Raw genomic sequence first — 27,945 nt, forward strand, 5'->3', positions numbered from 1 at the left:
AGGGATCTGCAACGATCATACACCCTTATCCCACCACCTAGATACTTAAGAACTGCCTAGGGGAAACCGAGGAACCACGCACTATTCAGAGGAAACATTAAGAACAGTCCCACTTCATCACACTGGGTATGAGATTTTGCTGTTTGTGCAGGGAGCTGGGAGCCCCAGGGCGCCCTGTTTAACCCTGGGACTTGGTGCCTCTCCAAGAGGCCCTGCAATGAGTGTTGGACTGAAACCCAGCCAGCTTGGTTTACATCCGGCCCACAACAGCGTCAGATGGAGCGAACGGGCCAAAGTGAAAGCAGAGCCTCTCCCCAAACCTCTGGGAAAGACTGATCTGCCTTGCGGGGCGGGTGTGCAATTCCTAGCTTCTCCCTCCCTCCCGGCTGCTGTTAACGGGGGGCAAAGACTTGCAAAGACGGGAGGAAGCCTGGCCTGCCCCCTGTCCGAACAGCCAAGCAGCCTGGGGGTCCTCCCCCCGCCCAAGAACTGACACCGCAGCCAAGAGTAGGGGGGAAGATGCCTTGTTGAGAAGAGCAGGTGGAGCTGGGGGCAGCAAACTGTGGGGGGCAGAGTCTCTGGGGGGAGGGGGCTGCTTCTAGGCCTCCTCGGGGTCCAGCTGGTTGAGGGTTTGGATGTCATCCAGGAAGCGCTTGGGGGTCAGGATGTGACTGGAACCTGGGGGAGAGAGAGGTGGTTGGCAGTGGTGGGCACAGTGAGGCAGGTATGTGGCTGGCATCACCATCACCCCCATCCTTGCAGCTGGACCCTGCTCTAGTGCAGGGGGGGAGGGACTGTCTCCTATCCCCCTTCGCCTGGCACCGCACCCCTCGTGCCGCTGTACCCTGCACAGCCAGGCAAGAATCCATGCGCTGACAGTATTCCTCACCCTTGGGTCTTCGAGGGGTGTGTGCAGGGGGTGAGCCATATCCCTATGGGAGTTACTGGGGGTGTCTGACTGGGGCCCCACACATGGTCCCTGGGCAATGAGAGGCCTGGGGAGACAGAGGCCGGGAGATCAGGCGGCTAGATACAGGCCATGTGGGGCAAGCACATCTGTTCCCAGGCCCCTGGGTGTGGGAGGACAGAGGGTAGCATGGGAGCCCTGTGGGTGCTGGGCAGGCAGTTCTAGGGTCTCCCCCTCCCAGGGGGTCCCAACTCTCCCTGACCTGGGCATTCCAGCCGCCCTTTCCCCCAGGACTCGCCCCACTCACCGATCACCACCTCCCACTTGCCCTTGATGGCCGGGGTCACTTCGTAGGCACAGCGCATCTCAGACATGGACACCCCACCCAGCACGTAAATGATGAGGCGCGGGCCCGTCCGGTACTCGGCCGCTGGCTTGTTCTTCTGCCAATGCCTAAAGCGGGCGCTGGGGGGAGAGAGGGGCCGTGTGGATACCAGGGGCTCGCTGAGGGAATGCCAGATGGAAGGGCAGGGCCTGGAGGAGGCTGCGGGGCAGGCCCTGCCCAAGGGAGTGGGGCAGGAGTCCCAAAGCAGGCAAGAGGGAGTAGGGGAGGGTGGCACCTGCGCTGGGCTGGGGGTCTGTCTAAAGCTCGGCCAGTCCCTTTCCTCCATCCTGGGCCCTGGTGTGTTGAGGGACTGCTGGGGTGCGGGGGACATGGTAAGAGGGCTCCAGGCTCTTGGACATCCCCTCCCCCGTAGAGGGCAGGGTCCTGACCACACACTCCCAGGCACAGAGGCTCCTACACTCTGGGGTGTGTGTGTCAGGGCTCTGCCCCCCACAGCCCAGCCAGGCTCAGCCTTACCTGACAGCAGCCTGGGAGCTGGTGGTAGGGACCGGGTCCGACAAAAAGGGCCACAGATTCTTGTCCAGTTTGTCCTCAATGATGTCCTGGCAGGGGGTGGGGGGGTGGGGGGAGGACAGATCAGCAGGGGCCAAGCAGCAGGAACCTGGGATCTGGTGGCCAAGCCAGGCCCCATTGGGGTAGAGGGGCTGGGATGGCTCCTCACTGAATGATTGACAGTCCCTGGGGGGAGCAGCCTGGGGCCCCCTTTCGAGGGGGGGGCATGGGGAGCCAGCAAAGAACACGCTGACTCCTCCAGTGATGCCCCCCCATCTCCCCACATCCCCCTCAGCTGCTCAGTGCCCTGCTGTGAACTCCCCACCCATCCACCGTTATGAGGAGGGCAGAGACCTCCTGCAGCCAGATCCAGGGCCCCTCATTTGGGGGGTGGGGGGGGAGAGGCAGGGGGCTGCCCTCAGTGTCCCTTTCCTGCTGCGGGCAGATCCAGGCCCTGCCTCTTGCTCCATGAGGTGTGTCCCAGGCACGCAGGGGACCCAGGATATGATACATCCTAATGCCACATAATAGGGGCTTTTACATTAGTCTGCTGCATTGACTTGTACAGGGAAGCTTAAGGCCTGCCAAGTTGTGGCTGGCGCAGAGAGGGGGCACCCCGATTGGATTAGGCGTGGGATTGAGGCTACCGCTACTGCCTGCCCCAAAATCCCACAGGAGGAACCATCACAACACTGGAACAAGGGGCTGGGAGCCTCCCACCTGTGATCTGCCAGGGACAGGAGCTCCGGTCAGGGGGTTAATTCTTGGCCTGGAGGAGCCCCAAGCCAGTAGGTTGAAGGCAACTAAGTGTGCCCCCCCCACCCTCTTGAGGAGTGCCCCACAGGACAGGGCGATGAGGGGCTCAGCCCCCTGCAAGGGTTAGGGGATGGAGTGACCATGTCACCTCTCACAAGCTAAGCAGGTTTGGGCCCAGGCAGTGCTTGGATAGGAGACCTCTAGGGAAAAGCTACTGGGTGCTGGGGGGTGCGAGTGAGTCAGCAGAGGGTGCTCTATGACCCCAGTGCGGCGCTAGGGGGTGCTGTACTGCAGGGAGCAGGCGGAGGGCTCAGCAGGGGGCACTCTCCCCTGGCAGTCAGTGCTGCCCCTGTGCGGCGCTAGGGGGCGCTGTACTGCAGAAAGCAAGCGGGGCGGGGGTCTGCAGGGGGCGTGACCAGGACTGTGCTGCAGGAGTTCATCCTTTAGATGAGCGTCAAACAGCTGCTCCTCACTGGAGGTTAGGCCAAGGACCCTGCCAGCCATTCAGATTCCAGTGCCAGTCATGACAGTGTGCTGCCTGGATCCCCTGCACTTCCAGCCCCACACACTGATCACCTCCTGCCCTAGACTCCCGGGCAGCGCTGCTGGGCGGCTGTTAAGAGCTGCCTGCCACTCCTTAGGAAGAATTCAGCCCCGGTGAGGGACCGCTGTATAAACCGCCCATGGCCCACCCCAGAGGTGGCAGCATCTCAGCACCGAGTAAGACAACTCCCCTGCACTCGTGTCTATGATTTAAGACCCCTAAGGACGGCAGCAGGAGAGGACTCTCTGATGAGCCCTTCACATGGCTACAGCCCTGCACAGATACAAAAGTGTGGATGTGCATCAGCCCGCGATCCACAAGCCGCCTTTTACCTGTATCCGCATCCTCACCGGCAGCAGCTAGCGAGGGTGGGGAAGGGGTCTCGCAGGGAAGAGGCAACCTGGAGGGGGCGGGGTCTCGAGGAGAAGGGGGCAGTGTGGAGGGGGTGGGGGCTTGGGGGAAGGGGTGTCTCATCACGTGCCCTCCTGGGGGGTCACGAGCAACAGTACACAGCAGCAGCAGAGCATGTTGCATCACAGTGGGGTGGAGGGGTGGGGCGCCGGGGCCCCACCCACTCCAATCCCAAATCCTGCTGCCCAGGAGCTGGTGGGGACACTGGTGCTGCTCGAGCTGCTGGACAGGAAGCAGTGCGGCGGAGCGAGTGGGTGCTGGACAGCCCTGACTCCGACCTGTCGCCCAGCCACTGGCTGCGGGCCAGCGGCCCCGAGCGCGCTGCGTCCCCCAGGCTGCCTGAGCCGGACGCCACAGGCCAGGTGCTGCTGGGGAGTAGAGCCCTGCACGGTTGTATCTGCAGCTGATCCACTATCCGCAGAAATGGTGTGCAGATATGCAGGGCTCTACACATGGTGTCACGGAGTCCCTGGGCGATGCTCTGGAACTGCTCCCCATGAAGCCAGTCAGGACTCTGGGGCAGTCGCCTTTCTGTGAGCAGCCTGTCTTCAGGACACGCAGCTCACCCGGCTTCCACCTTCCTGGGTCTGACCTCGGAGCATTCAGCATCCTCTGCCCCTCCGTGCGCTTCCCACAGCGAGTCCGCTCAGGCGGGGCTCCTGGGGAAGCCAGAGGGTCCTGCACCCCAACTTCGCAGTCAGACGTGACTCTCAGCCAGCCAGTAAAACAGAAGGTTTATTAGACGACAGGAACATGGTCTAACACAGAGCTTGCAGGTGCAGAGAACGGGACCCCTCAGCTGGGTCCATTTTGGGGGGCAGTGAGCCAGACAACCACGTCTGCACTTCACTCCATGTCCCAGCCAGCCCCAAACTGAAACTCCCTCCAGCCCCCCCTCCTCTGGGCTTTGTTCCTTTCCCGGACCAGGAGGTCACCGGATTCCTTTGTTCTCCAACCCTTCAGCTCTCACCTTGCAGGGGGGGAAGGGCCCAGGCCATCAGTTGCCAGGAAACAGGGTGTTGGCCATTCTCTGTGTCCAGACCCCTGCACACACATGCCCTCTAGGGCTCTGCAATGATCATACACCCTTACTCCACCCCCTAGATACTTAAGAACTGCCTGGGGGAAACTGAGGCACCCTCACACTATTCAGAGGAAACATTAAGAACAGTCCCACTTCGTCACATCTCTCCCCCCTTCGAGATCGAACTGAGCGGGGTCACTTTAGCCGGTGACCTGGGGAAGTTCGAAGCCACCAACATTCCCATGGATGCCCCAGCATCTCTCCCATTCCTTGGTAGGAGTTACACCAGGCCCTTCCAGTTTCACGCCCTCCCTTAGGTCAGGGGTGGTCGATAGCACTCGCAGGCCGCATGTGGGAAGGTTTATGCAGCCCATGCCCTTTGGCCACCCCAAGAATGTCTCCCCATTGACCATCACCTTCTGCTCCCACTGGAGGTCCGGGGGGCCTGGCCCCAGGAAACTCCACACAGACATATAGGTTGGGGTCAGGAGTGGGAGCCTGTCCACATCCCCAACCATCTGGCTGACGGAGTCTAAGGCCTTGGGACCCAGCAAGGGAGCTAGACACCGGGGCTTTTCCGCAGGGTCCCCTTGGTTCAAATCGCCAGCCTGCTCAAAGGCAGTGAGGTGGGCATCCAAACCCCCCCCTTAACCAGGGGCAGCAATTTAGTCTCGAGGTTCCCTGCGGAACTGGCCCCCCGGGGTCTATCCCCACTCACCCCTGAGGGGTCCCCTAGGCCTCTCCGCTCCCCCACCGCCAGTTCATGCTGCTGCTGCTTCTGCAGCTCTTTCTCGGGCTCTCGCTGTCTCTCACAGTCCTCTTGCTCTCTCAGACTCAGCTCCAATCCCGTCCGTCTCGATCCCCCGATGGGGAACCCGATCGTGAAGACCCTCGTCTGGTCGGGGACAGGAGTCTTGGCGATGCCTGGCTCCCGCTTCAGCTGCTCCCAGATCCTGCTATAGCCCCAGTTGGGGTCAGGAATCTGTTCCTTAGAGCGGTCATCCTCCTCCAGCTGCACGATTAACTCTGCTTTGGTGAACTTTCCAACGCTCAACCCTCTCTTTTTGCACAGGGTTACAATGTCCTTCTTAAGGAGACGGTGACAGGCCATCACTCCGCTCCTCCCAAGTTGTTGTGGACTCACAGGCCCGTGTGTTCTCAGCTCCCCACGGTTTCCAGGGAGAACCCCTAGTGTGCCAGCCCTTCTCGAGGTCACCACCTCTTTGTCAGGGTGGAGCTGCAGACTCCTCCGCCCCTTGGACTGCTTGCTGCAATCCCCAGGGGAACCCTGCTACTGCACAGTCCTTCTCGCTGGTCACACACTCCCAGGGGTTAACCGCCCCCCGAAACCGCTCCTCTCTGAGCCTTCAGCAGGCCTAGTCCTCGGCAATCCCCCTTCGTGTTACTGCTCCCCAGTCACTTACTGCAGGAAGCGCCATCCACGGGGTGCAGTACATCCCACCACTGCCACCAGTTGTCACGGAGTCCCTGGGCGATGCTCTGGAACTCCTCCCCATGAAGCCAGTCAGGACTCTGGGGTAGTCGCCTTTCTGTGAGCAGCCTGTCTTCAGGACACACAGCTCACACAGCTTCCACCTTCCTGGGTCTGACCTCGGAGCATTCAGCATCCTCTGCCCCTCCGTGCGCTTCCCACAGCGAGTCCGCTCAGGCGGGGCTCCTGGGGAAGCCAGAGGGTCCTGCACCCCAACTTCGCAGTCAGACGTGACTCTCAGCCAGCCAGTAAAACAGAAGGTTTATTAGACGACAGGAACATGGTCTAACACAGAGCTTGCAGGTGCAGAGAACGGGACCCCTCAGCTGGGTCCATTTTGGGGGGCAGTGAGCCAGACAACCACGTCTGCACTTCACTCCATGTCCCAGCCAGCCCCAAACTGAAACTCCCTCCAGCCCCCCCTCCTCTGGGCTTTGTTCCTTTCCCGGACCAGGAGGTCACCGGATTCCTTTGTTCTCCAACCCTTCAGCTCTCACCTTGCAGGGGGGGAAGGGCCCAGGCCATCAGTTGCCAGGAAACAGGGTGTTGGCCATTCTCTGTGTCCAGACCCCTGCACACACATGCCCTCTAGGGCTCTGCAATGATCATACACCCTTACTCCACCCCCTAGATACTTAAGAACTGCCTGGGGGAAACTGAGGCACCCCCACACTATTCAGAGGAAACATTAAGAACAGTCCCACTTCGTCACAGTGACTCTCAGCCAGCCAGTAAAACAGAAGGTTTATTAGACGACAGGAACATGGTCTAAAACAGAGCTTGCAGGTGCAGAGAACGGGACCCCTCAGCTGGGTCCATTTTGGGGGGCAGTGAGCCAGACAACCACGTCTGCACTTCACTCCATGTCCCAGCCAGCCCCAAACTGAACCTCCCTCCAGCCCCTCCTCCTCTGGGCTTTGTTCCTTTCCCGGGCCAGGTGGTCACCTGATTCCTTTGTTCTCCAACCCTTCAGCTCTCACCTTGCAGGGGGGGAAGGGCCCAGGCCATCAGTTGCCAGGAAACAGGGTGTCGGCCATTCTCTGTGTCCAGACTCCTGCACACACATGCCCTCTAGGGCTCTGCAATGATCATACACCCTTACTCCACCCCCTAGATACTTAAGAACTGCCTAGGGGAAACTGAGGCACCCCCACACTATTCAGAGGAAACATTAAGAACAGTCCCACTTCGTCACACATGGTTGACCCCAAACCAACTCCTCCCCCTTGGGCCCAGCCTGCCAGTTGCAACCCCACCCCCAAGGCCAGGAAGCAGATGGCCCGGTACCTCCATGATGTCCTTGAGCATGGGGTCCAGCGGGAGAGCTGGTAGCTGGATTCCAGCCGCACCTTCCTCTCCGGTCGCAGCTGCCCGCTCTGGGGGAGGAAGGGAGAGGGGGTGAGAGGCAGCAGGGAGGAGGTGCTGGGTGGGAACGGGGGCAGACAGGAAGAGCGCGGCCTACCTGAGTCGCGCCAGCCAGGCTGGCAGGGGAGAGGCAGAGAAAAGAACAGAATGGATCACTGAGCGAGAGAGAGAGAGAGAGAGAGAGGAGGGGAGAGAGACTGATGGGAGAACAGAGCTGCTTCCCCCCATTCGCCGCATGGCCACCCCAAGCAGTGGTCACCAGCTCCAGCTCGCTGGTGATCTGAGGTCCTGACTTCCAGTATCCTCTGCCGGGGCAGAAGAAGTCACCCCAGATGGGGAGTAACTCGGGGGTCACCCTCCTATGGGGAGGGCGTCACCCCACTGTACAGGGACAGAGGCCACCTCTGTGCTGGGAGTAGGTCACTGCCATAGAGGGGCACCTCCAGGATGGCCTGTGCAGCATAGATCTGCCCCCTGGCATGGGTACAGCTGCTGGCCTCTGGCCCCAGTCCCTTACCCCAGGCGTGAGAGAGATGCCCAGGAACTGCAAGTTGTTGATGATGTCTCTCTGCTGCTGGATGTTGGCATGCTGGATCAGCTTGGTGAGGTTCTCCTTGTCCACACCTTCACGGGGAGAGACAGGTCAGTGCTAGCACCCCGGGACGCACCCACAGCCCAGGCACACGAGTCCGTGGCCCCAGGAGTCCTAGTTCCCCGATCAAATCCTGAGATCCTGCTCTTCCCACCCCTCTCAGAGCTGGGGGTAAACCCAGGAGTCCTGGCTCCCAGCCCCCCTCTAACCCACTAGACCCCACTGCCCTCCCAGAGCTGAGGATAGAACCCAGGAGTCCTGGCTCCCAGCACCATCCGCTCTAACCCACTGGACCCCACACAGTTAATGATCGAATTTAGGTTCTTGCTGCTCCTCCCTCAACAGGTTCTCTTGGGCGCTGGGGGCAGGGGTCTCTCTAGTTCCCCCTGGCAGTGCAATGGGAGCCCCCATCCCCCTGATCTGGGCTCCCCCTTCTGCGGCCAGCCAGGTGCAGAGTCAGAGTCGAGGCCTGGCTCTTAAAGGCTGTGAGGCCTTGAGCTGGAGGGAGGGCAAGGTGCCCCACCCCTGCCCCCCCAAACCATTTACTGCTGCTTAGTGCAGACGGGGAGGCCTGGCAACTCCACAGCACCCCCTGGCCAGGAAACTGGGCAGCCAGGCAGCCAGAGGAGCCCCATGAGGGCACCCTGGCCTGAGCAATGGGCACAGGGGCAGTGCCTGAGCAGGGCTACAGGAAGGGCCCCGGAGCAGGGCCCTGCCCCACCGAGCCAGCATGGGATAGGAACCGATGGGGGAAGAGGGACTGTGCCAAGTGTCAGGGTCAGGGAGGTTCCCCAGGCCATGGTGAGTTTGGGGAAGGGGCTGGATGCAGCAAGAAGCAGGGAGCTGCTGCAGGGATGACACAAGGGGTGGGCAGGGGACTGGTTGCAGGAGGCTCAGAGACACAACATGGTATCTGAACAGCCTGCAGGAAGGGAGGGAAGTCCCCCCTCCCTGCAGAGAATGGGCCGGGGGACTGCTCCAGGTGTGTGTCTCTCCATCCCCCCTCCCTGCAGAGAACGGGCTGGGGGGCTGCTCTGGGTGTGTGTCTCCATCCTCCCTCCCTCCCTGCAGAGAACGGGCTTGGGGGAGCATGGAGGGCGGACACTGCTCGGAAGGCAGTAGCAGGGAGCAAAGGCCACCAGATCTGACCCCAGATCTGACCCCAGATCGGAGCATGGGCGTGGCGCACTGGCAGGCTTGCAGGCACCGAGAGGTGGGCAGAGGGAAGACAGGGCTGTAAAGCCGGGCTGGACACAGGCCCTGGGAAGCGGCTGGCCGGGGGGCGCCCTGCATAGCAGGAGGGCTTGCCAGTCTGAGCAGTGCTATTCCCCACCAGCCCCACAGGCCTGGGCCCCACCTCCAGGAGCACCCCCCTGCAGCAGCAGGCCCCGCAGTGCTCCCCCTGCAGGCCTGTGGCATTACCATTCTTCAGGAAGATGTAGATCAGGATGATGCGGATCTTGTCGTAGGCCTGCACGCTGGGGTCCAGCAGGACAGGCAAGATGATCTTCATGGGGTCCTTGATCTTCTTCCCGTCCACGTCCGTCCCCATAGCCAGGTCCTGGGGGCAGGGGGAAGGGGGCGCACACACAAGGCCCAGGTCAGGCCACTCTGCTTCCTCCCGCCCACGCAGCAGGATGGGAGATGTGACGGCCCCCTGACCCACAGCTCGCCTACCCCGTGCCAGGGCCCCCTCCTCCCTGGGGTCAGCTCCCTCTGGGGTGAGCAACTGGCCCCCAGGGAGTAACCCGAGCCCCATGTCCTCCTTCTGCACCCCTGGTGCTGCATGGAGGGGCTGACCCTGGCTCCAGCGAGCCTGCGGCTCTGAGACCCCTCTCTCCGGGCTGAGTCCATGAGCCAGACTCTGCCCCAAGCCAGGCTCTGCCCACAGACCCACCTGCTCCAAGCTGCACAGCTTCTCCACTCTTCCTTTGAAGTGCTGCATGCAGTGCTCGGCCAGGTTCAGATGCGTGGAGTACTGCGGGGAGAGACCGGGGCACATGGGGAGTTTACCGTATCACTGGCTGGTCCAGAGCACCTGCACCCACGGCTTCTCTGTTAGTCACCACGAGGTTGGGGGCTTGGAGATCAGCAGGTGTCGGGGTATCTGTGCCAGTGGCCAGGAGCTTTCTGTTGGCACATGGCTCAGTGGCACCAGGAGTGGCTCCAATAGGCTGGTTTGGAAGCCCACCAAGGCCCTCTCCCGAGAGCTGCAGCAGCAAGGCACGGGCTTTACCCAAGGGCTGCCCTTGGTGGGGCTAACGTGGCAGCTCTGGGCACTGACAGGCAGGCTGCTGCCCATGGTGCCACACAGCACCTGGGGGGAAAATGGCTCTGCCCAACGGGACAGGTCAGCAGCTCTCATCAGGCAGTAAAGCGGAGTGCCACAGAGTGCCCTGCCCCCCAGGAGAGTCCCTACTGTCCCTCACCAGCCCCACAGAGCACCCTGCCCCTCCCATCAGCCCCACTGAATGGCCTGCCCCCTGCCCACTAAAAGCCCAGCCCCGTTACCCTGTTCAGCTCCTTCTGATACTGGGGCATCTTCTTCAGGATCTGGGACAGGTCCTCGATGTTGGCCTGGAGGGAGGCGGTGGTGATATCCCGGCTGCTCCCAGCGCTTGGAGCCCCCTGCAGGGCAGAGGCAGCAGGGCGGGTCACTCAGGCCATGCGTGGCTGCGGCTTAGGTTAGACCTGCCCTTTCCAGGCCAGCTGGAACGAGACGGGAGCCCCGCAACCCGAGCGCCCCTCAAGGTGTAAAGCAGCAGCGGGCCAGGGAGATGCCAGCGTTGGCTCCCTGCAGCTCTCCCTGCATGGTCCCGATCCTGCTGTCTGACCCCGCCCCATGGGCCTCTGCCCTCCCCCACTCTGGGGAGCTCCAGAGCTCTGGCTGGGGGGCAGGGGACTCCACATACACCTCTAAGCCCTTTACAGGCAAACCCTGGGAGCAATGGGACAGCCCCCCCACCCCCGCCAACCCCTCCTGGGGCAGCAGGGAAGCCTCCCCTCCCCATCAGTGGCAGTGGGATGGGTCCCCCTGTCCCTCCGGCCTGAACTCCCCAATCGCTCCCCCCAACCCCTGCCGCACCTTGTCCGTGGTCAGCCTCTTGCTCTCATAGAAGGTGCGCAGCAGCTCCGTCACCTTCCTGCAGCAGGGAGAGGGGTCAGGACGGAGCCAGGCACTGCCTTGGAGGTAGGGGGTACCCTGTCCTATGCTACAGGGGATGGAGCCCCCGCCCCACAGGCACCAGGGTTCTCTGCCTCAAGAGCCTCAGACAGGCTGGGGGAGGCCCTCTTCCTAAGTTACCCCAAGGCAGAGTTCAGTGCACCTCTGGGGGCTCCTGGCGCCCTGCTGGGGGGGCCTGGGGGCAGCGGCAGGCCCAGCAGGAGGTCGGTGAGGGACTCACTCAAGGGAGCTGTAAGGTGCATGGGGAGACCCTGGAATCGGGGGAAGACAGTGTCCAGGGGGATCCCCAAGAGGAGATGTGGACAGTGGCTCTGGAAGGGAGCGCTCAGGGGTCCTTTGGGGAGAGGGGCTGGGTCCAGGGGGTCTCAGCACTCAGAGAGGAGTATGTCTGAGGGACAAGCTCCAGCACTGGGTGGGAGGGGGAGGGGGGCCCTGGCACTGCGCAGGAGAGGGGTGTGTTGCGGGGGTGGGTGTCCCTGCACTGGGTGGGAGAGGAGTGTATCCAAGGGGTAGTGGGGTTCCAGCACTGGGTGGGAAGGAAAGGGGAGGGGTGTGTCTGAAGGGGAGGATGGGGGAAGTCCCGGCACTGGAAAAGAGGGGGAGGGGTGTGTCAATGGGGTGGGCTGTCCTGGCACTGGGTGGGAGAGGTGTGTCCAAGGGGGGAGTCCTGGCAGCGGGCGGGGAGGGGAGGGCTGTGCCAAAGTGGGGGTAGGGGGTCCCAGCATTGGGTGGGGAGGGGAGAGGTGTGCCGAAGGTGGGGGGGAGTAGCAAGACCCGGAACTAGGCAGGGCACAGAGGGGTGTGTCCAGGGGTGTCCTGGCATTGGGTGGGGCACCGAGTGGTGTGTCCGGGGGGGTGATGGGTCCTGGCCCTGGGTGAGGCACGGGGGGGTATGTCCAGTGGATGGGCGGGGCATGGAGGGGTGCGTCAGGGGGCAGGGCCGAGCGCGCTCACTTGGAGACGTCAGCGAGTCGCTGATGCCCATCGTCTCGTACCTGCAGGGGGGAGATGGGGTCAGGCTGCGGCACCCCTCGCCCTAGCGTGGGGGCTGCGGAGCAGTGCAGGTGCCTGGGCCACATCCCCCCCAGCCCGCCTGAGGAGGGGTGCGGGGCGCCCCCTGCTGGCAGCCAGGCCCTACTTGTAGGTGTCTTTCTTGATGCTGAGCAGGTCGTAGGCCATGGCCTGGTAGGTGAGCTCGTGCAGCAGTGGGGACACCAGGTCGAAGCTCCGGTCCACGATCAGCAGCTGAGAACGGGCTTTGTCGGGGCCCTGGGGCAAAGGAGAGAGAAACCCGTCACCTCCTGCTCTGGCAGAGGGTTCCTGGCCTGGCTTACACGGCACAATCCAATGGGCCCTGGTGGCCTGAAACTTCACTACCCACCCTCTCTGTGGCCCAGCCCCCAACCCCAGGGGGAAGCCAAGAGACACCCCCAAGCTAGCTGGGACGTGCCCTGGGGTCCTGCCCTGACCAGCTGCACTGCAACGCCCCCTGCAGGGACGGGCTACCTGCCCCTCATGCAAATAGCAATGCCCCCCTCCCCCAAGCATGCTCTCTGCTCGTGCCTCTCCACCAACGGGAGCATGCCCCTTACAAGGCAGCTCCCTGACTGCCCCCTGCTCCATATGCTGTGTGGGGACGGGGGGAACTACACCAGAAGGGCCTGGCTAGTCTATCATGAACCAACACCAGGCCCAGAGACTCTTTGATACAAGGTCCCAGAGGGGGACGACAGGACATTATCCCTAAGCCCCACCTTGCATCTGAGCTGGGACCCCATATGAAGCTCTAGCTCCCCAGTCCCAGCCTGTGTGGCCCCCCATTGTCACGGAGTCCCTGGGCGATGCTCTGGAACTGCTCCCCATGAAGCCAGTCAGGACTCTGGGGCAGTCGCCTTTCTGTGAGCAGCCTGTCTTCAGGACACGCAGCTCACACAGCTTCCACCTTCCTGGGTCTGACCTCGGAGCATTCAGCATCCTCTGCCCCTCCGTGCGCTTCCCACAGCGAGTCCGCTCAGGCGGGGCTCCTGGGGAAGCCAGAGGGTCCTGCACCCCAACTTCGCAGTCAGACGTGACTCTCAGCCAGCCAGTAAAACAGAAGGTTTATTAGACGACAGGAACATGGTCTAAAACAGAGCTTGCAGGTGCAGAGAACGGGACCCCTCAGCTGGGTCCATTTTGGGGGGCAGTGAGCCAGACAACCACGTCTGCACTTCACTCCATGTCCCAGCCAGCCCCAAACTGAAAACCCCCTCCAGCCCCTCCTCCTCTGGGCTTTGTTCCTTTCCCGGGCCAGGTGGTCACCTGATTCCTTTGTTCTCCAACCCTTCAGCTCTCACCTTGCAGGGGGGAAAGGGCCCAGGCCATCAGTTGCCAGGAAGCAGGGTGTTGGCCATTCTCTGTGTCCAGACTCCTGCACACACATGCCCTCTAGGGCTCTGAAATGATCATACACCCTTACTCCACCCCCTAGATACTTAAGAACTGCCTAGGGGAAACTGAGGCACCCCCACACTATTCAGAGGAAACATTAAGAACAGTCCCACTTCGTCACATCTCTCCCCCCTTCGAGATCGAACTGAGCGGGGTCACTTTAGCCGGTGACCTGGGGAAGTTCGAAGCCACCAACGTTCCCATGGATGCCCCAGCATCTCTCCCATTCCTTGGTAGGAGTTACACCAGGCCCTTCCAGTTTCACGCCCTCCCTTAGGTCAGGGGTGGTCGATAGCACTCGCAGGCCGCATGTCGGAAGGTTTATGCAGCCCATGCCCTTTGGCCACCCCAAGAATGTCTCCCCATTGACCATCACCTTCTCCTCCCACTGGAGGTCCGAGGGGCCTGGCCCCAGGAAACTCCACACAGACATATAGGTTGGGGTCAGGAGTGGGAGCCTGTCCACATCCCCAACCATCTGGCTGACGGAGTCTATGGCCTTGGGACCCAGCAAGGGAGCTAGACACCGGGGCTTTTCCGCAGGGTCCCCTTGGTTCAAATCGCCAGCCTGTTCAAAGGCAGTGAGGTGGGCATCCACACACACCCCCTCCTTAACCAGGGGCAGCAATTTAGTCTCGAGGTTCCCTGCGGAACTGGCCCCCCGGGATCTATCCCCACTCACCCCGGGGAGGTCCCCTAGGCCTCTCCGCTCCCCCACCGCCAGTTCATCCTGCTGCTGCTTCTGCAGCTCTTTCTCGGGCTCTCGCTGTCTCCCAGGGTCCTCTTGCTCTCTCGGACTCAGCTCCAATCCCGTCCGTCTCGATCCCCTGATGCGGAACCCGATCGTGAAGACCCTCGTCTGGTCGGGGACAGGAGTCTTGGCAATGCCTGGCTACCACTCCAGCTGCTACCAGATACTGCTATAGCCCCAGTTGGGGTCAGGAATCTGTTCCTTAGAGCGGTCATCCTCCTCCAGCTGCACGATTAACTCTGCTTTGGTGAACTTTCCAACGCTCAACCCTCTCTTTTTGCACAGGGTTACAATGTCCTTCTTAAGGAGACGGTGACAGGCCATCACTCCGCTCCTCCCAAGTTGTTGTGGACTCACAGGCCCGTGTGTTCTCAGCTCCCCACGGTTTCCAGGGAGAACCCCTAGTGTGCCAGCCCTTCTCGAGGTCACCACCTCTTTGCCAGGGTCGAGCTGCGGACTCCTCCGCCCCTTGGACTGCTCGCTGCAATCCCCAGGGGAACCCTGTTACTGCAGAGTCCTTCTCGCTGGTCACACATTCCCAGGGGTTAACCGCCCCCCGAAACCGCTCCTCTCTGAGCCTTCAGCAGGCCTGGTCCTCGGCAATCCCCCTTCGTGTTACTGCTCCCCAGTCACTTACTGCAGGAAGCACCATCCACGGGGTGCAGTACATCCCACCGCTGACACCAGTTGTCACGGAGTCCCTGGGCGATGCTCTGGAACTCCTCCCCATGAAGCCAGTCAGGACTCTGGGGAAGTCGCCTTTCTGTGAGCAGCCTGTCTTCAGGACACGCAGCTCACACAGCTTCCACCTTCCTGGGTCTGACCTCGGAGCATTCAGCATCCTCTGCCCCTCCGTGCGCTTCCCACAGCGAGTTCGCTCAGGCAGGGCTCCTGGGGAAGCCAGAGGGTCCTGCACCCCAACTTCGCAGTCAGATGTGACTCTCAGCCAGCCAGTAAAACAGAAGGTTTATTAGACGACAGGAACATGGTCTAAAACAGAGCTTGCAGGTGCAGAGAACGGGACCCCTCAGCTGGGTCCATTTTGGGGGGCAGTGAGCCAGACAACCACGTCTGCACTTCACTCCATGTCCCAGCCAGCCCCAAACTGAAAACCCCCTCCAGCCCCTCCTCCTCTGGGCTTTGTTCCTTTCCCGGGCCAGGTGGTCACCTGATTCCTTTGTTCTCCAACCCTTCAGCTCTCACCTTGCAGGGGGGAAAGGGCCCAGGCCATCAGTTGCCAGGAAACAGGGTGTCGGCCATTCTCTGTGTCCAGACCCCTGCACACACATGCCCTCTAGGGCTCTGCAATGATCATACACCCTTACTCCACCCCCTAGATACTTAAGAACTGCCTAGGGGAAACTGAGGCACCCCCACACTATTCAGAGGAAACATTAAGAACAGTCCCACTTCGTCACAGGCCCCCCAGCATCCAGTGGGACAGAGACCACTCCAATGGTCAGCATCTCAGACCCACATCATGGGGGGGCTGGCCCAGCCCCCGCTTCCTGCCTGATCAGCATGCACTGCCCTCTTTGCGCAGCAGGTGGCGATAGGAGACCAGCCCTGCGCTCACATGGCAGAGGGCTCTGAAACCGGCTCCAGCAGCCCCAGTGGAACCCAAGCCCACCCAGGAGCACCTCGGCAAGGGGGGGGGCTGCGTCTGCTCTTTGCTGGGTAGCACAGACAGTCAGGGGTGGGTGGGGTGGGGACGTACAGCCCCTGATGCTATCCCAACTGTCCCACCTCAGTATGTGGCCCGATTTTCAGCCACGCTCGGGAGCAGAACGTCCGACCGGCCACCGCCCATCCGCCTGGCAGGTCTCCATAGCCTCTGGGTAAATGGGTTGAGGCTGACGGGGGAGCGCCTCTCTTGGAGGAGTATCTGGCCCCCACCACTGTTGCACTATCATTGCTGCATCCTGCCCCCCCATGCACGTGGGGCTGGGCAGGGCTGTCACCCCATTGCAGAGGGGGATGGAGGCCCAGAGGGGCTGGGTGACTCACCCAAGGTCACACAGGGAGTCTGTGGCAGAGCAGGGACATGAACCCAGAGCTGGCACCATCATTCCCCTCTAGCCCTACCCAGCCTGGATGGGTTGCTAGGCTCAGCCCCCGCCCCCACCCCCCACGGGACTCTGCTCACACCCTTTGCCAGTTCGGCTCTGCTGGAGGGATCCCCGAGTGCAGATGGGGGCTGGCGTAACCACCGGGTCACCCCACCCTGCCCAGAGCAGAGGGGTGGTTAGTGCACTGGTGGGTGCCACAGCACTGCCTGTCCCAGCTACCCCTCAGGGCTGGCAGCTGGGAAACATCAAGGCAAGAGGGACTAGTGCAGACAAGGCCCCAGGGTGCCGGGACTGCGGGCTGGGTGGCTTTGGAGACCAGAACAGTCGGGTTTCTTAGGCACCTGGACCCCAGCCTGGGCAGCCCAGCCCACTGAAGGTTAAAGCAAGAGGCCATTCTGGTCAGCCCAGAGCCTGGCCGAGCTGCAGAGAAACCTGTTTTCAGCTCCGGGTCTCTCACTCAAGGCCTGTCTACATGTAAACCACTTCAGCTGCTCCGCTTCAGTGACTCCGCCTTTCCCATACCCCCAAGCAACGCAGTGGCACCGACCCAATTGCCTCGTGTAGACCAGGCCTCGGCCTGACCGTGGTCAGTTCTCAGGCGAGAGCTCCCAGCTTCCCGCACTCATCCCCCAGCTCAAACCTTCCCAACCCTGTGTTCTCGAGCTGGGGGCCCTGCTCCAATTCCCTGCTGGGAGCATCCAGCCAGGAGCCATTGGAGCCGGCACGGTCTTTCTGGCCCCCAGGCTGATCTGTGTTGGATTCTCTTCATTTCACCAAGACAGGGAGGTGACACCCCCCACCCCCGGCATGACTCTTACCTTCCCCGAGAATCCTTCCCCTTCACCCCCTGCCAGAGAAGCCAGGAAATATATAGGGAAACTGAGGCACACATCAGATTCATAAAAGATATTACAAACATTCCCAGTTGGTCACAGGTGCACAGTCTCCCAGCAGCTCAGCAAAGGCTGGAAGCAAGAGCAGAGGCAACAGGAGGGAGAGATCTGGGCAGGCCTTGGATTTTACATCACTTTGCTTCTCCTAGGGGGGTAGGAGCTACTGGGTTTCCCGTGTGAGAATCCAGGGCAGGGTGGGTTTGTAGCTCCCCTCTGCTGGGGGTGGGACGGGGATGGCAGGAGCTAGGGGAAGCCCACAGGCCAGGGCTGACTTGTGGCTAAGGCTCGGGAGAGCTGGGTTCTATTCCTGCTCTGGCAGACTCCCTGTATGCCTCAGTTTCCCATCTGTAACACAGGCCACCCTGCCTCCCCTGGGAGGCTGAATTCATTAGTGAGATTCTGATACCATGGTGATGGGTGTAGGAGCACACACAGACAGGAGTGTCCAGGTGTGGAAGAGGCTCTGTGTGCGAAGCTTAGTTCTCTGACCGAACTGCCCTGTTTATAAACAGAGAGATTGTGCTGGGCACACACTTCCCCAGTTGGTGCCTCGGTTTCCCCATCTATACAGAGGGGATAAGGACACTAGCCTTTGTAGAGCACTTTGAGATCTGCCCACAGCCAGTGTTAGAGAAGGGCTGGGGCCATTAGTCCAGCCACACAGGGAATGCTATTGTTCTGCCAACCCCTCAGGATCTCCAAGGGTCTCTAGACCCCACCCCTCCGCCTGCCAGGATCTCCGAGCAGGTTCTAAATCACTCCTCCTTCCTTCTACTTCTCATGTGCTCCCCCGTGGCTCTGTCCCATGGCAAGGGTGTGGCCGACACAGCTTGCTCACCTCTCCCATGCTGGGCTCGTATGCCTTGAACGCCTTGAGTTTGGCCAGCACAGCGTGCGCCAAGTGGAAGTTATCTTCATGGTCCCTGCAGCAAAGACAAACCCTGTGGGTCAGAAACAGCTCCTCCTCGAGGGGCACACGCACTTCCTGTAGGAGGTAACCAGGTACCCTCGCCCTTTGGGCACACTCACTTCCTGTAAAGGATGGCTGGGTACTTCTCCATGGCTCACTCACTTCCTATAGGGGATAGCTGGTACCCCTCCCCCTGGGCACACTCACTTCCTGTAGCGGATGGCCAGGTACCCTTCTCCTTCTGGGCACGCTCACTTCCTGAACAGGATGGTTGGGTACTTCCCCATGGCACATTCACTTCCTATAGGGGATAGCTGGGTACCCCTTCCCCTGGGCACACTCACTTCCTGTAGGTTTCAGAGGAACAGCCGTGTTAGTCTGTATTCGCAAAAAGAAAAGGAGTACTTGTGGCACCTTAGAGACTAACCAATTTAGAGCGTGAGGCACAAGCTGTCAGCATAGTCTGTGTGGTATGTAGATTGTAATGGATTTTTTAGTTATTTGTTATTAGTTATTAGTTAATTGGTTAGTCTCTAAGGTGCCACAAGTACTCCTTTTCTTTTCACTTCCTGTAGCGGATGGCTGGATACTCCTCCAGGGTTTCACACAATGTGGCAATCTGCTCTGCCAGCATCTCCAGCTGCTTGTTCTTTTCGAAAAAGCGGTAGGGGCTGAACCAGTTGTGGAAGGTCTTTGGCTTGTCCAGGGAGTACACCTTGGGGACGGGGGAGAGCAGAGATCAGCCCCCGGTGCCAACTGCTTGCAGCCAGGCCAGCTGTGTCCCATACCGCGCCCCTAAGATGCGCTGTTGGATCAGGCCAGCCTGGTGGAGCTGTAGCGAGCCCCTAGTGAGGGAGAGATCCCTTTGCCAGTGCCACTCCTGTTGTGGTAGAGGGATAGCGAGCCAGAGATTCATGCACCAGCCTGGGATGAAGATGCCCCAGCTTCAGGTCCTTACTTGGCTGCAGACCCCCAGGTGCCCTCAATGTTGGGGGAGGGGGCTTGGCGACGCTTCTAGTCTGGCGAAAGCCCCAGCATAGCCACGGGCAAACCCAGCATCAAGGCACGTCTGCCGCTGTCGCTTATTTCACTGGCCAAACAGAACGAGCCATTGGGACAAATGTGCTTGGACACCAATAAACAGTATCGGCCCATGAAGGGTTTGCTGGCGCAACGGGACGGGTGAGCCAGCAAAGCCTCCTGACGGACACTCAGCTTATACCAGCCAAAGCTTCTCTTGGCACAGCTGGCACCGGTACCCCAGATACAGCTAGAGTGGCGAAAGGACTGCTTTGCCAGCGTAACGGCATCTACCCAGGGGCCCTGCCACCACAGCTGCATCAGTTACAGGGGGGATTTTTTCTCTCATGTCCCTGTAACAAACCCATACCAACAAAGCTTTTGTGTGTAGCCCAGGCTCATGTCTCTCTGTGCCTCAGTTTCCCCATCAATGCAATGGGGCTGACACCACAGTCCTGCCCCTCAGGGGCAGGAGGGGGGAAATCCACTGATGACACAAGGAGGGGATGGGGTGGTTGGGTAAAGGGCAGGCGTGTGGAGTATCGGGCTGTCTTGCAGGCCTAGTATAAACCATCAGTAAGAGCTGGTAAAGCCAGGGAGGCAGGGCCCTCCTCCCCCATACATCTACCATCCCCACCAGGTGCAAGCCAGCGATTCCACCTCTCACAGGGTGTGAGCAGCCAGCTAGTTCCTGCTGTCCTGTGCTGGCGTCAAACCCGGGGCCCTAGAAGGGAAAGGTTCCCCCGCCAAACCACATGAAACAATAAGGGTGTGGTGTCGTACGTCACCATTCGCCCGGCGGACCTGCTCCTCCAAAGCCCGGCCACCCCTCACCTGGCTCTCATAGGGCAGGAAGGCCATGTTGATCTCCTTGAGGGTTTTGATGACCTTGGTGATCCGTGACTTCCTCAGCTCCTTGAACAGAGGCTCAGGACAGGCTGCAAGGCAAAGGCAGTGGGTGGGAGTGACAGGCACAGGGCTCAGGACCCCCAGCACAGCGCCAGCCCCCACGGACGGGGCCAGGACGGGCACAGCAGGGGCAGTAGTGCTGCACGCTTGTGGGGAACCTGGGCAAGCCAGCAGGGCCACACAGGAGTCAACGATGAGTCCAGCCCCCCCGAACCAGAGTCATGCCGGGTTCTCGCCTTCTGCAGCATCAGCAGCGAGGGGGAGCCACAATCTCTCCGATGCAGCCCCTGTCTCACACCCTGCCCTCAGCCTGCCCGCAGGGCTGAGTGACCGGAGTGTACAACTCAGGATGATGCACAAGGAGGAAGGGGACTTGGGTTCCCCCTGCCGCTGTAATGGGGAGAAGCAGATATGACCCTGACACACTGGGTATTCTGGTGGTGTCCCATCCCCCCACCGAGTTGGGACTGATGGAGCAATGCATGCTGGGAATGGTAGCAAGAGGCCGCCTTTCTGGGCACACGCTGCAGGTGTCTGTGAGCCGTGCTGGCTGGAGGCAGGCCCGTGGGGGAGAAGGGGGGGGAAGGGATAGGTGGGGTCATTCAGTCTGGCCTGCTGGGGCTGCATCCCCCTGCAGGAGGGCAGAGCATAATCAGGGTGCTGCGCACTGGCCTGCCGGCAGAGAGAGACCCCCCACCCACAGGCTCCAGTGTGCCGCTGTCCAGGCTCCCAGCTGGGGGATCCCCCGACCCCCAATACTCACGGCTGAGGAAGAAGACGTGAGCTGCCTTGTAGTTGAAGGTGGGGGTGCCCTGGAAGTCATTGATCAAAGCCTGCACCGACTGCAAAGCGGAGAGAGGGGGGTTGTCAGCACCTGCCGAGGCCCCTCCCTGCTGCTCAAATGGCCCAGCCCATGCCCAGGCCCTGGGGACTCAGGGCCTAGCATGATGCCATCGGGAGGTGGGCTGGTTTTCACCCCCCTGGCTCTGGGCTCCCTCCCTGCCTGGAGCAGGGCTTGTGCCCATGTGCCCGGGACATCCTCAGGGCCCAGCCACATCTCTTGCTGGCACAGAAGTGTCCATGCCCGGCCACAGATGAGGCCTGGCATTGCCTTGCTGCTGAACTAAGTGGGCTCTGAGCAGTGTCCAGCGAACAGCCAGCCGAGCAGCAATCCCAGGCAACTACCATCAGGGCCCCCTCCCTTCCCGGGCGCCATGCTGGGCACCTGCAGCTTCGCCACGCCAGCTAGCCTGGCAGGGTGTTTGGAACCTGTTCAGACCCCTCGACCGGTCATTGTGACAGGTGAGAACCTGGCTGCCCTGTCCCAAGCCCCAGCTCGCAGTCCTCTCCTACAGCGCTCCCTCCACGGGCAGCCCCTGTGGGTTCTGGGCTTCACCCTGCTCTGCCAGCGCCCCCTGCCCCTGGTCTCCCTCCACTCACCTCGCTGCTGCAGATGCAGGAGCCTCCTCCCCAACAGCCCCTGCTCCCTGAGCCTCTGCCTCAGCGAGTCTCCTTCGCTTTGAGTCTCAGCTGAGGTCGCCTCTCTCCACCTGCTGCATCTGCCCATCCAACCCCCACAGGACTGCACTGCGGAGAGGTCTGGGGGACAGTCTGTGCCTCACGTGGCAAAGAACATGAAGCCCAGCTCTGGGGAAGCAGCCTCTTGGGGAGCCCTGACTGGCCCCATTCCCATCCTGACGTTGTGCTGCGCATCCCCCCGGACAGCGCCACCTCCAGGCAGCACTAGGAGCTGTCCCGGGGTCTCCCCTGCTCCCCATCCAGTTGCCCCAGGCCCGAGCTCCTACCTCCTCCACTGGGCTGAGCAGGTAGACGGCCTCCAGGCTGGGGATTGGCTCCCGGCACTTGTTAATATCTTCCACAACTAGGAGAGAGCAGACACTGGGCGCGGGTCAGTGTGTCCTAGCCACCCGCCCCAGCCGCTCTCCACCAGGATGTGGGGAGGGGAAGCCAAGGGGCACAGTGATGTTCGCTGGCAGCAGGCCGGGGCGCTCCAGAGGCGACAATGCAGCAGCCGCTTCGATGTGGGGCCGTGGGCTGCGATGCTGCCACAGTATGGAGCAGGGAAGGAATGGCCCTCTGTACTGTGCTGGGGGCACCCCGCTAGAGTGCTGGCTCAGCTCTGTGCCCCTCAACCCCAAGGGCTCCTCCACCCTAAAGCAGGGAGCCAGCATTCGCCCTCCCCAGCCAGGACCCTGCCCACAGCTTTGGGGAGGAGCAGCGAGGAGTTAGCGGGAGTTTGAGAAAAGCGGTGAAGAGGCTCCACGGGCTGAAAGTGCCAGGCTAAGGGAACTAGACCTGGCTGGGAAGGTACCGATAGCAAGGAGGGCGTCTAGGGGGCTGCAAAGCGAGGAAACTAGATGCAAATGTGAATGTAGACAAGTCAACTCCCTGACTGTGAGTTGTATCCAATGGGGAGGGGAGCCCTGGCGGGGGGAGCAGACGGGAGGGAGGGGCCACTCACGTGTGATGCCTTCGTCTACGATGTCGGACATCGTGCAGCATGATGAGAGGATGCGCGTGCTGGGGTGGTCCATGATCAGCACCTGGGGTAGCGAGAGGGGAGCGCTCCACTTCGGATGAACTAGTCACTGCCCTGAGCCCAGCTGCCCACCATCATCATCCACAGCACAGCCAAGGGAGCAGAGCGACTGCTAATGGCAGAGCCCTTCCACAGCCCTTTCACAGCAGAGCAGCAGGGCCGGTACCAATCCTGCACTTTGCTGAGCTGACCGTGCTAAGGACTGCGTGAGGAGCTACAGGGAGAGCGGCTCCGAGCAGAGTGGCTGGTACGAGATGTAGGAGACAAACCTGGGACACCCGGCCATTCAGAATGGTTCCATCCTCCATCAGCCTCTTCGCCCAGGTGACAGGGTGAGTGCAAGAGGCAGGGACAGAACAGGAGTCCTAGCTCCCAGTCCCCTGCTCCGATCCACCAGATATCCGCTCCCCAGCCCTCGGACAGAACCAGGATCAGGGCACAGAGAAATGGAACGAGGGGAGTCTCCGTGTTCCCCTAGGAAAGCCCTGTAGGCCATTGGCCCAACATCTCCACCACCTTCCTGCCGTGCCGAATGCTCCCTCTGCCGCACCGGCCTAACCTGCTGTGACGAAGTGGGACTGTTCTTAATGTTTCCTCTGAATAGTGTGGGGGTGCCTCAGTTTCCCCTAGGCAGTTCTTAAGTATCTAGGGGGTGGAGTAAGGGTGTATGATCATTGCAGAGCCCTAGAGGGCAGGTGTGTGCAGGAGTCTGGACACAGAGAATGGCCGACACCCTGTTTCCTGGCCACTGATGGCCTGGGCCCTTCCCCCCCCTGCAAGGTGAGAGCTGAAGGGTTGGAGAACAAAGGAATCAGGTGACTACCTGGCCCGGGAAAGGAACAAAGCCCAGAGGAGGAGGGGCTGGAGGGAGGTTCAGTTTGGGGCTGGCTGGGACATGGAGTGAAGTGCAGACGTGGTTGTCTGGCTCACTGCCCCCCAAAATGGACCCAGCTGAGGGGTCCCGTTCTCTGCACCTGCAAGCTCTGTTTTAGACCATGTTCCTGTCGTCTAATAAACCTTCTGTTTTACTGGCTGGCTGAGAGTCACATCTGACTGTGAAGTTGGGGTGCAGGACCCTCTGGCTTCCCCAGGAGCCCCGCCTGAGCGGACTCGCGGTGGGAAGCGCACGGAGGGGCAGAGGATGCTGAATGCTCCGAGGTCAGACCCAGGAAGGTGGAAGCTGTGTGAGCTGTGTGTCCTGAAGACAGGCTGCTCACAGAAAGGCGACTGCCCCAGAGTCCTGACTGGCTTCATGGGGAGCAGTTCCAGAGCATCGCCCAGGGACTCCGTGACAACTGGTGGCAGCGGTGGGATGTACTGCACCCCGTGGATGGTGCTTCCTGCAGTAAGTGACTGGGGAGCAGTAACACGAAGGGGGATTGCCGAGGACCAGGCCTGCTGAAGGCTCAGAGAGGAGCGGTTTCGGGGGGCGGTTAACCCCTGGGAGTGTGTGACCAGCGAGAAGGACTGTGCAGTAGCAGGGTCCCCCTGGGGATTGCAGTGAGCAGTCCCAGGGGCGGAGGAGTCTGCAGCTCGACCCTGGCAAAGAGGTGGTGACCTCGAGAAGGGCTGGCACACTAGGGGTTCTCCCTGGAAACCGTGGGGAGCTGAGAACACACGGGCCTGTGAGTCCACAACAACTTGGGAGGAGCGGAGTGATGGCCTGTCACCGTCTCCTTAAGAAGGACATTGTAACCCTGTGCAAAAAGAGAGGGTTGAGCGTTGGAAAGTTCACCAAAGCAGAGTTGATCGTGCAGCTGGAGGAGGATGACCGCTCTAAGGAACAGATTCCTGACCCCAACTGGGGCTATAGCAGGATCTGGGAGCAGCTGAAGCGGGAGCCAGGCATCGCCAAGACTCCTGTCCCCGACCAGACGAGGGTCTTCACGATCGGGTTCCCCATCGGGGGATCGAGACGGACGGGATTGGAGCTGAGTCCGAGAGCAAGAGGACCGTGGGAGACAGCGAGAGCCTGAGAAAGAGCTGCAGAAGCAGCAGCAGCATGAACTGGCGGTGGTGGGGCGGAGAGGCCTAGGGGACCTCCCCGGGGTGAGTGGGGATAGATCCCGGGGGGCCAGTTCCGCAGGGAACCTCGAGACTAAATTGCTGCCCCTGGTTAAGGATGGGGGGGAGGTGGATGCCCACCTCACTGCCTTTGAGCAGGCTGGCGATTTGAACCAAGGGGACCCTGCGGAAAAGCCCCGGTGTCTAGCTCCCTTGCTGGGTCCCAAGGCCTTAGACTCCGTCAGCCAGATGGTTGGGGATGTGGACAGGCTCCCACTCCTGACCCCAACCTATATGTCTGTGTGGAGTTTCCTGGGGCCAGGCCCCCCGGACCTCCAGTGGGAGCAGAAGGTGATGGTCAATGGGGAGACATTCTTGGGGTGGCCAAAGGGCATGGGCTGCATAAACCTTCCCACATGCGGCCTGCGAGTGCTATCGACCACCCCTGACCTAAGGGAGGGCGTGAAACTGGAAGGGCCTGGTGTAACTCCTACCAAGGAATGGGAGAGATGCTGGGGCATCCATGGGAATGTTGGTGGCTTCGAACTTCCCCAGGTCACCGGCTAAAGTGACCCCGCTCAGTTCGATCTCGAAGGGGGGAGAGATGTGACGAAGTGGGACTGTTCTTAATGTTTCCTCTGAATAGTGTGAGGGTGCCTCAGTTTCCCCCAGGCAGTTCTTAAGTATCTAGGGGGTGGAGTAAGGGTGTATGATCATTGCAGAGCCCTAGAGGGCATGTGTGTGCAGGGGTCTGGACACAGAGAATGGCCAACACCCTGTTTCCTGGCCACTGATGGCCTGGGCCCTTCCCCCCCCTGCAAGGTGAGAGCTGAAGGGTTGGAGAACAAAGGAATCAGGTGACCACCTGGCCCGGGAAAGGAACAAAGCCCAGAGGAGGAGGGGCTGGAGGGAGGTTCAGTTTGGGGCTGGCTGGGACATGGAGTGAAGTGCAGATGTGGTTGTCTGGCTCACTGCCCCCCAAAATGGACCCAGCTGAGGGGTCCCGTTCTCTGCACCTGCAAGCTCTGTTTTAGACCATGTTCCTGTCGTCTAATAAACCTTCTGTTTTACTGGCTGGCTGAGAGTCACGTCTGACTGCGAAGTTGGGGTGCAGGACCCTCTGGCTTCCCCAGGAGCCCCGCCTGAGCGGACTCGCGGTGGGAAGCGCACGGAGGGGCAGAGGATGCTGAATGCTCCGAGGTCAGACCCAGGAAGGTGGAAGCTGTGTGAGCTGTGTGTCCTGAAGACAGGCTGCTCACAGAAAGGCGACTGCCCCAGAGTCCTGACTGGCTTCATGGGGAGCAGTTCCAGAGCATCGCCCAGGGACTCCGTGACACCTGCTGCTCCACAGCCCCCAGCCCAGTCCATGCCGGGGGCTCAATAACCTGCCTGCCCAATGGTGCATACTGCCCCCATGCTTGGCACTCTCCTGCTCCTCCTCCCACCCAGGCTGATTCACTGGTCCCAGTGGTCTGATCCGGTGTGTGTGTGGGGGGGAGATATGGGGCTAGCTGGACAAGCTGGGTCTGATCCAGCGCAGTGGGAAGGCAGACATACCCAAGCCTAGCTGGGGACGGATGATGGGCTAGACAGAGCAGGGATCTGATCCAGCCTGGAAAAGCTCAGGTTCCTAATGAATCTCAAGAGGCTGGAGGGGGAGGAGCATGATATATGGATACAGCATATCCCCAGGGGGACACCAGGGCAACAGGTTCGGCCTGCTTACCTTCCATTCTCTTTCCTTCTTCACGCTGTGAAGGACAACGCTGAGGATCTCTGCGAGTGAAAGAGATGAGGATCAGTGGTGGGGCTCGGATGGGACGGCTGTGCCTGAGCCAGGACCCACTGGCTGGTGGAAGGACCCCTCGGGGAAGTGGCTCAGAGGCTGCTTTCAGGCCAGCTAGCGATGTGCTCCTAGCCGAGCCCCCAGTCGGCGATTGTGGTGGGGTGACAGGCTAGATGGGCCATGGGTCTGATCCCCCTTCCTTTCTGCCAGGCTGGATACAAGCACAGCTGAACTAAGGATCTGGCCCCGTGCAGCAAGAGAACAGATCCTGTCCAGCACCTCTTGACTGGAGGGGATCATAGAATCATAGAATCATAGAATATCAGGGTTGGAAGGGACCCCAGAAGGTCATCTAGTCCAACCCCCTGCTCGAAGCAGGACCAATTCCCAGTTAAATCATCCCAGCCAGGGCTTTGTCAAGCCTGACCTTAAAAACCTCTAAGGAAGGAGATTCTACCACCTCCCTAGGTAACGCATTCCAGTGTTTCACCACCCTCTTAGTGAAAAAGTTTTTCCTAATATCCAATCTAAACCTCCCCCACTGCAACTTGAGACCATTACTCCTCGTTCTGTCATCTGCTACCATTGAGAACAGTCTAGAGCCATCCTCTTTGGAACCCCCTTTCAGGTAGTTGAAAGCAGCTATCAAATCCCCCCTCATTCTTCTCTTCTGCAGGCTAAACAATCCCAGCTCCCTCAGCCTCTCCTCATAACTCATGTGTTCCAGACCCCTAATCATTTTTGTTGCCCTTCGCTGGACTCTCTCCAATTTATCCACATCCTTCCTGTAGTGTGGGGCCCAAAACTGGACACAGTACTCCAGATGAGGCCTCACCAATGTCGAATAGAGGGGAACGATCACGTCCCTCGATCTGCTCGCTATGCCCCTACTTATACATCCCAAAATGCCATTGGCCTTCTTGGCAACAAGGGCACACTGCTGACTCATATCCAGCTTATATCATATCCAGGTCATTGGTGGTTCCACCTTCAGTTCTACCTATTGGCTTGAAAAGGCACCAAACGTATACCTAATGGCTGCTGAGGGGGGCAGTTGCCCCCCGGCCCGCTATTAGCTCTGCCACTGATTCTTTTTAAATGTTCATTGTGCTGCTTCCACCAGCCACTTTGATTTTGTTTTCTTTTACAGACCCAAGCAAAACGCAAGCGGCAACCTGGCTAGAAGCAGATCCGTGGAATTGAACAGACTCATCCAATTACTGAGCCTTCCCAGAGCCAGGTGCTGCCCTCACGATACATCAAATGTAGAGGACCTGCTAAGCTCCCAGTAGATGTAGCCTAGAGCCAAACGCAGGCCAGGCAAGGTGGCTTCGCCTATGGAGTTCAGGTCCAGGGATTCAGTAGGGAGTAAATGGCCAGCACTGGATGCTTCAGGTTTTGGTGCCCACCCAGAGACGGCTGGGGGCTGATTTTCAATTA

The 27,945-nt window shown here is 60.4% G+C and overlaps 1 protein-coding gene across 1 annotated transcript; it reads right to left on the reverse strand.

Moving 5' to 3' along the window:
* Positions 1–508: 508 nt before the first annotated feature.
* LOC125629800 (syntaxin-binding protein 2-like) lies at positions 509–26,508 on the reverse strand. Its single transcript, XM_075123776.1, is given in 19 exon segments — positions 509–678; positions 1,215–1,372; positions 1,770–1,855; positions 7,320–7,345; positions 7,348–7,408; positions 7,915–8,021; positions 9,412–9,550; positions 9,887–9,967; positions 10,501–10,566; positions 11,075–11,250; positions 12,128–12,168; positions 12,312–12,442; positions 18,155–18,239; positions 18,793–18,941; positions 20,081–20,184; positions 20,919–20,997; positions 21,961–22,037; positions 22,638–22,719; positions 26,446–26,508. Coding segments are annotated over 18 exon segments (1,719 nt in total). The 5' UTR covers positions 22,711–22,719; positions 26,446–26,508; the 3' UTR covers positions 509–598.
* Positions 26,509–27,945: the final 1,437 nt, after the last annotated feature.

This window comes from Caretta caretta, chromosome 28 (assembly GCF_965140235.1).
Source record: "Caretta caretta isolate rCarCar2 chromosome 28, rCarCar1.hap1, whole genome shotgun sequence".
In the NCBI taxonomy this organism is placed as follows: Eukaryota; Metazoa; Chordata; order Testudines; family Cheloniidae; genus Caretta; species Caretta caretta.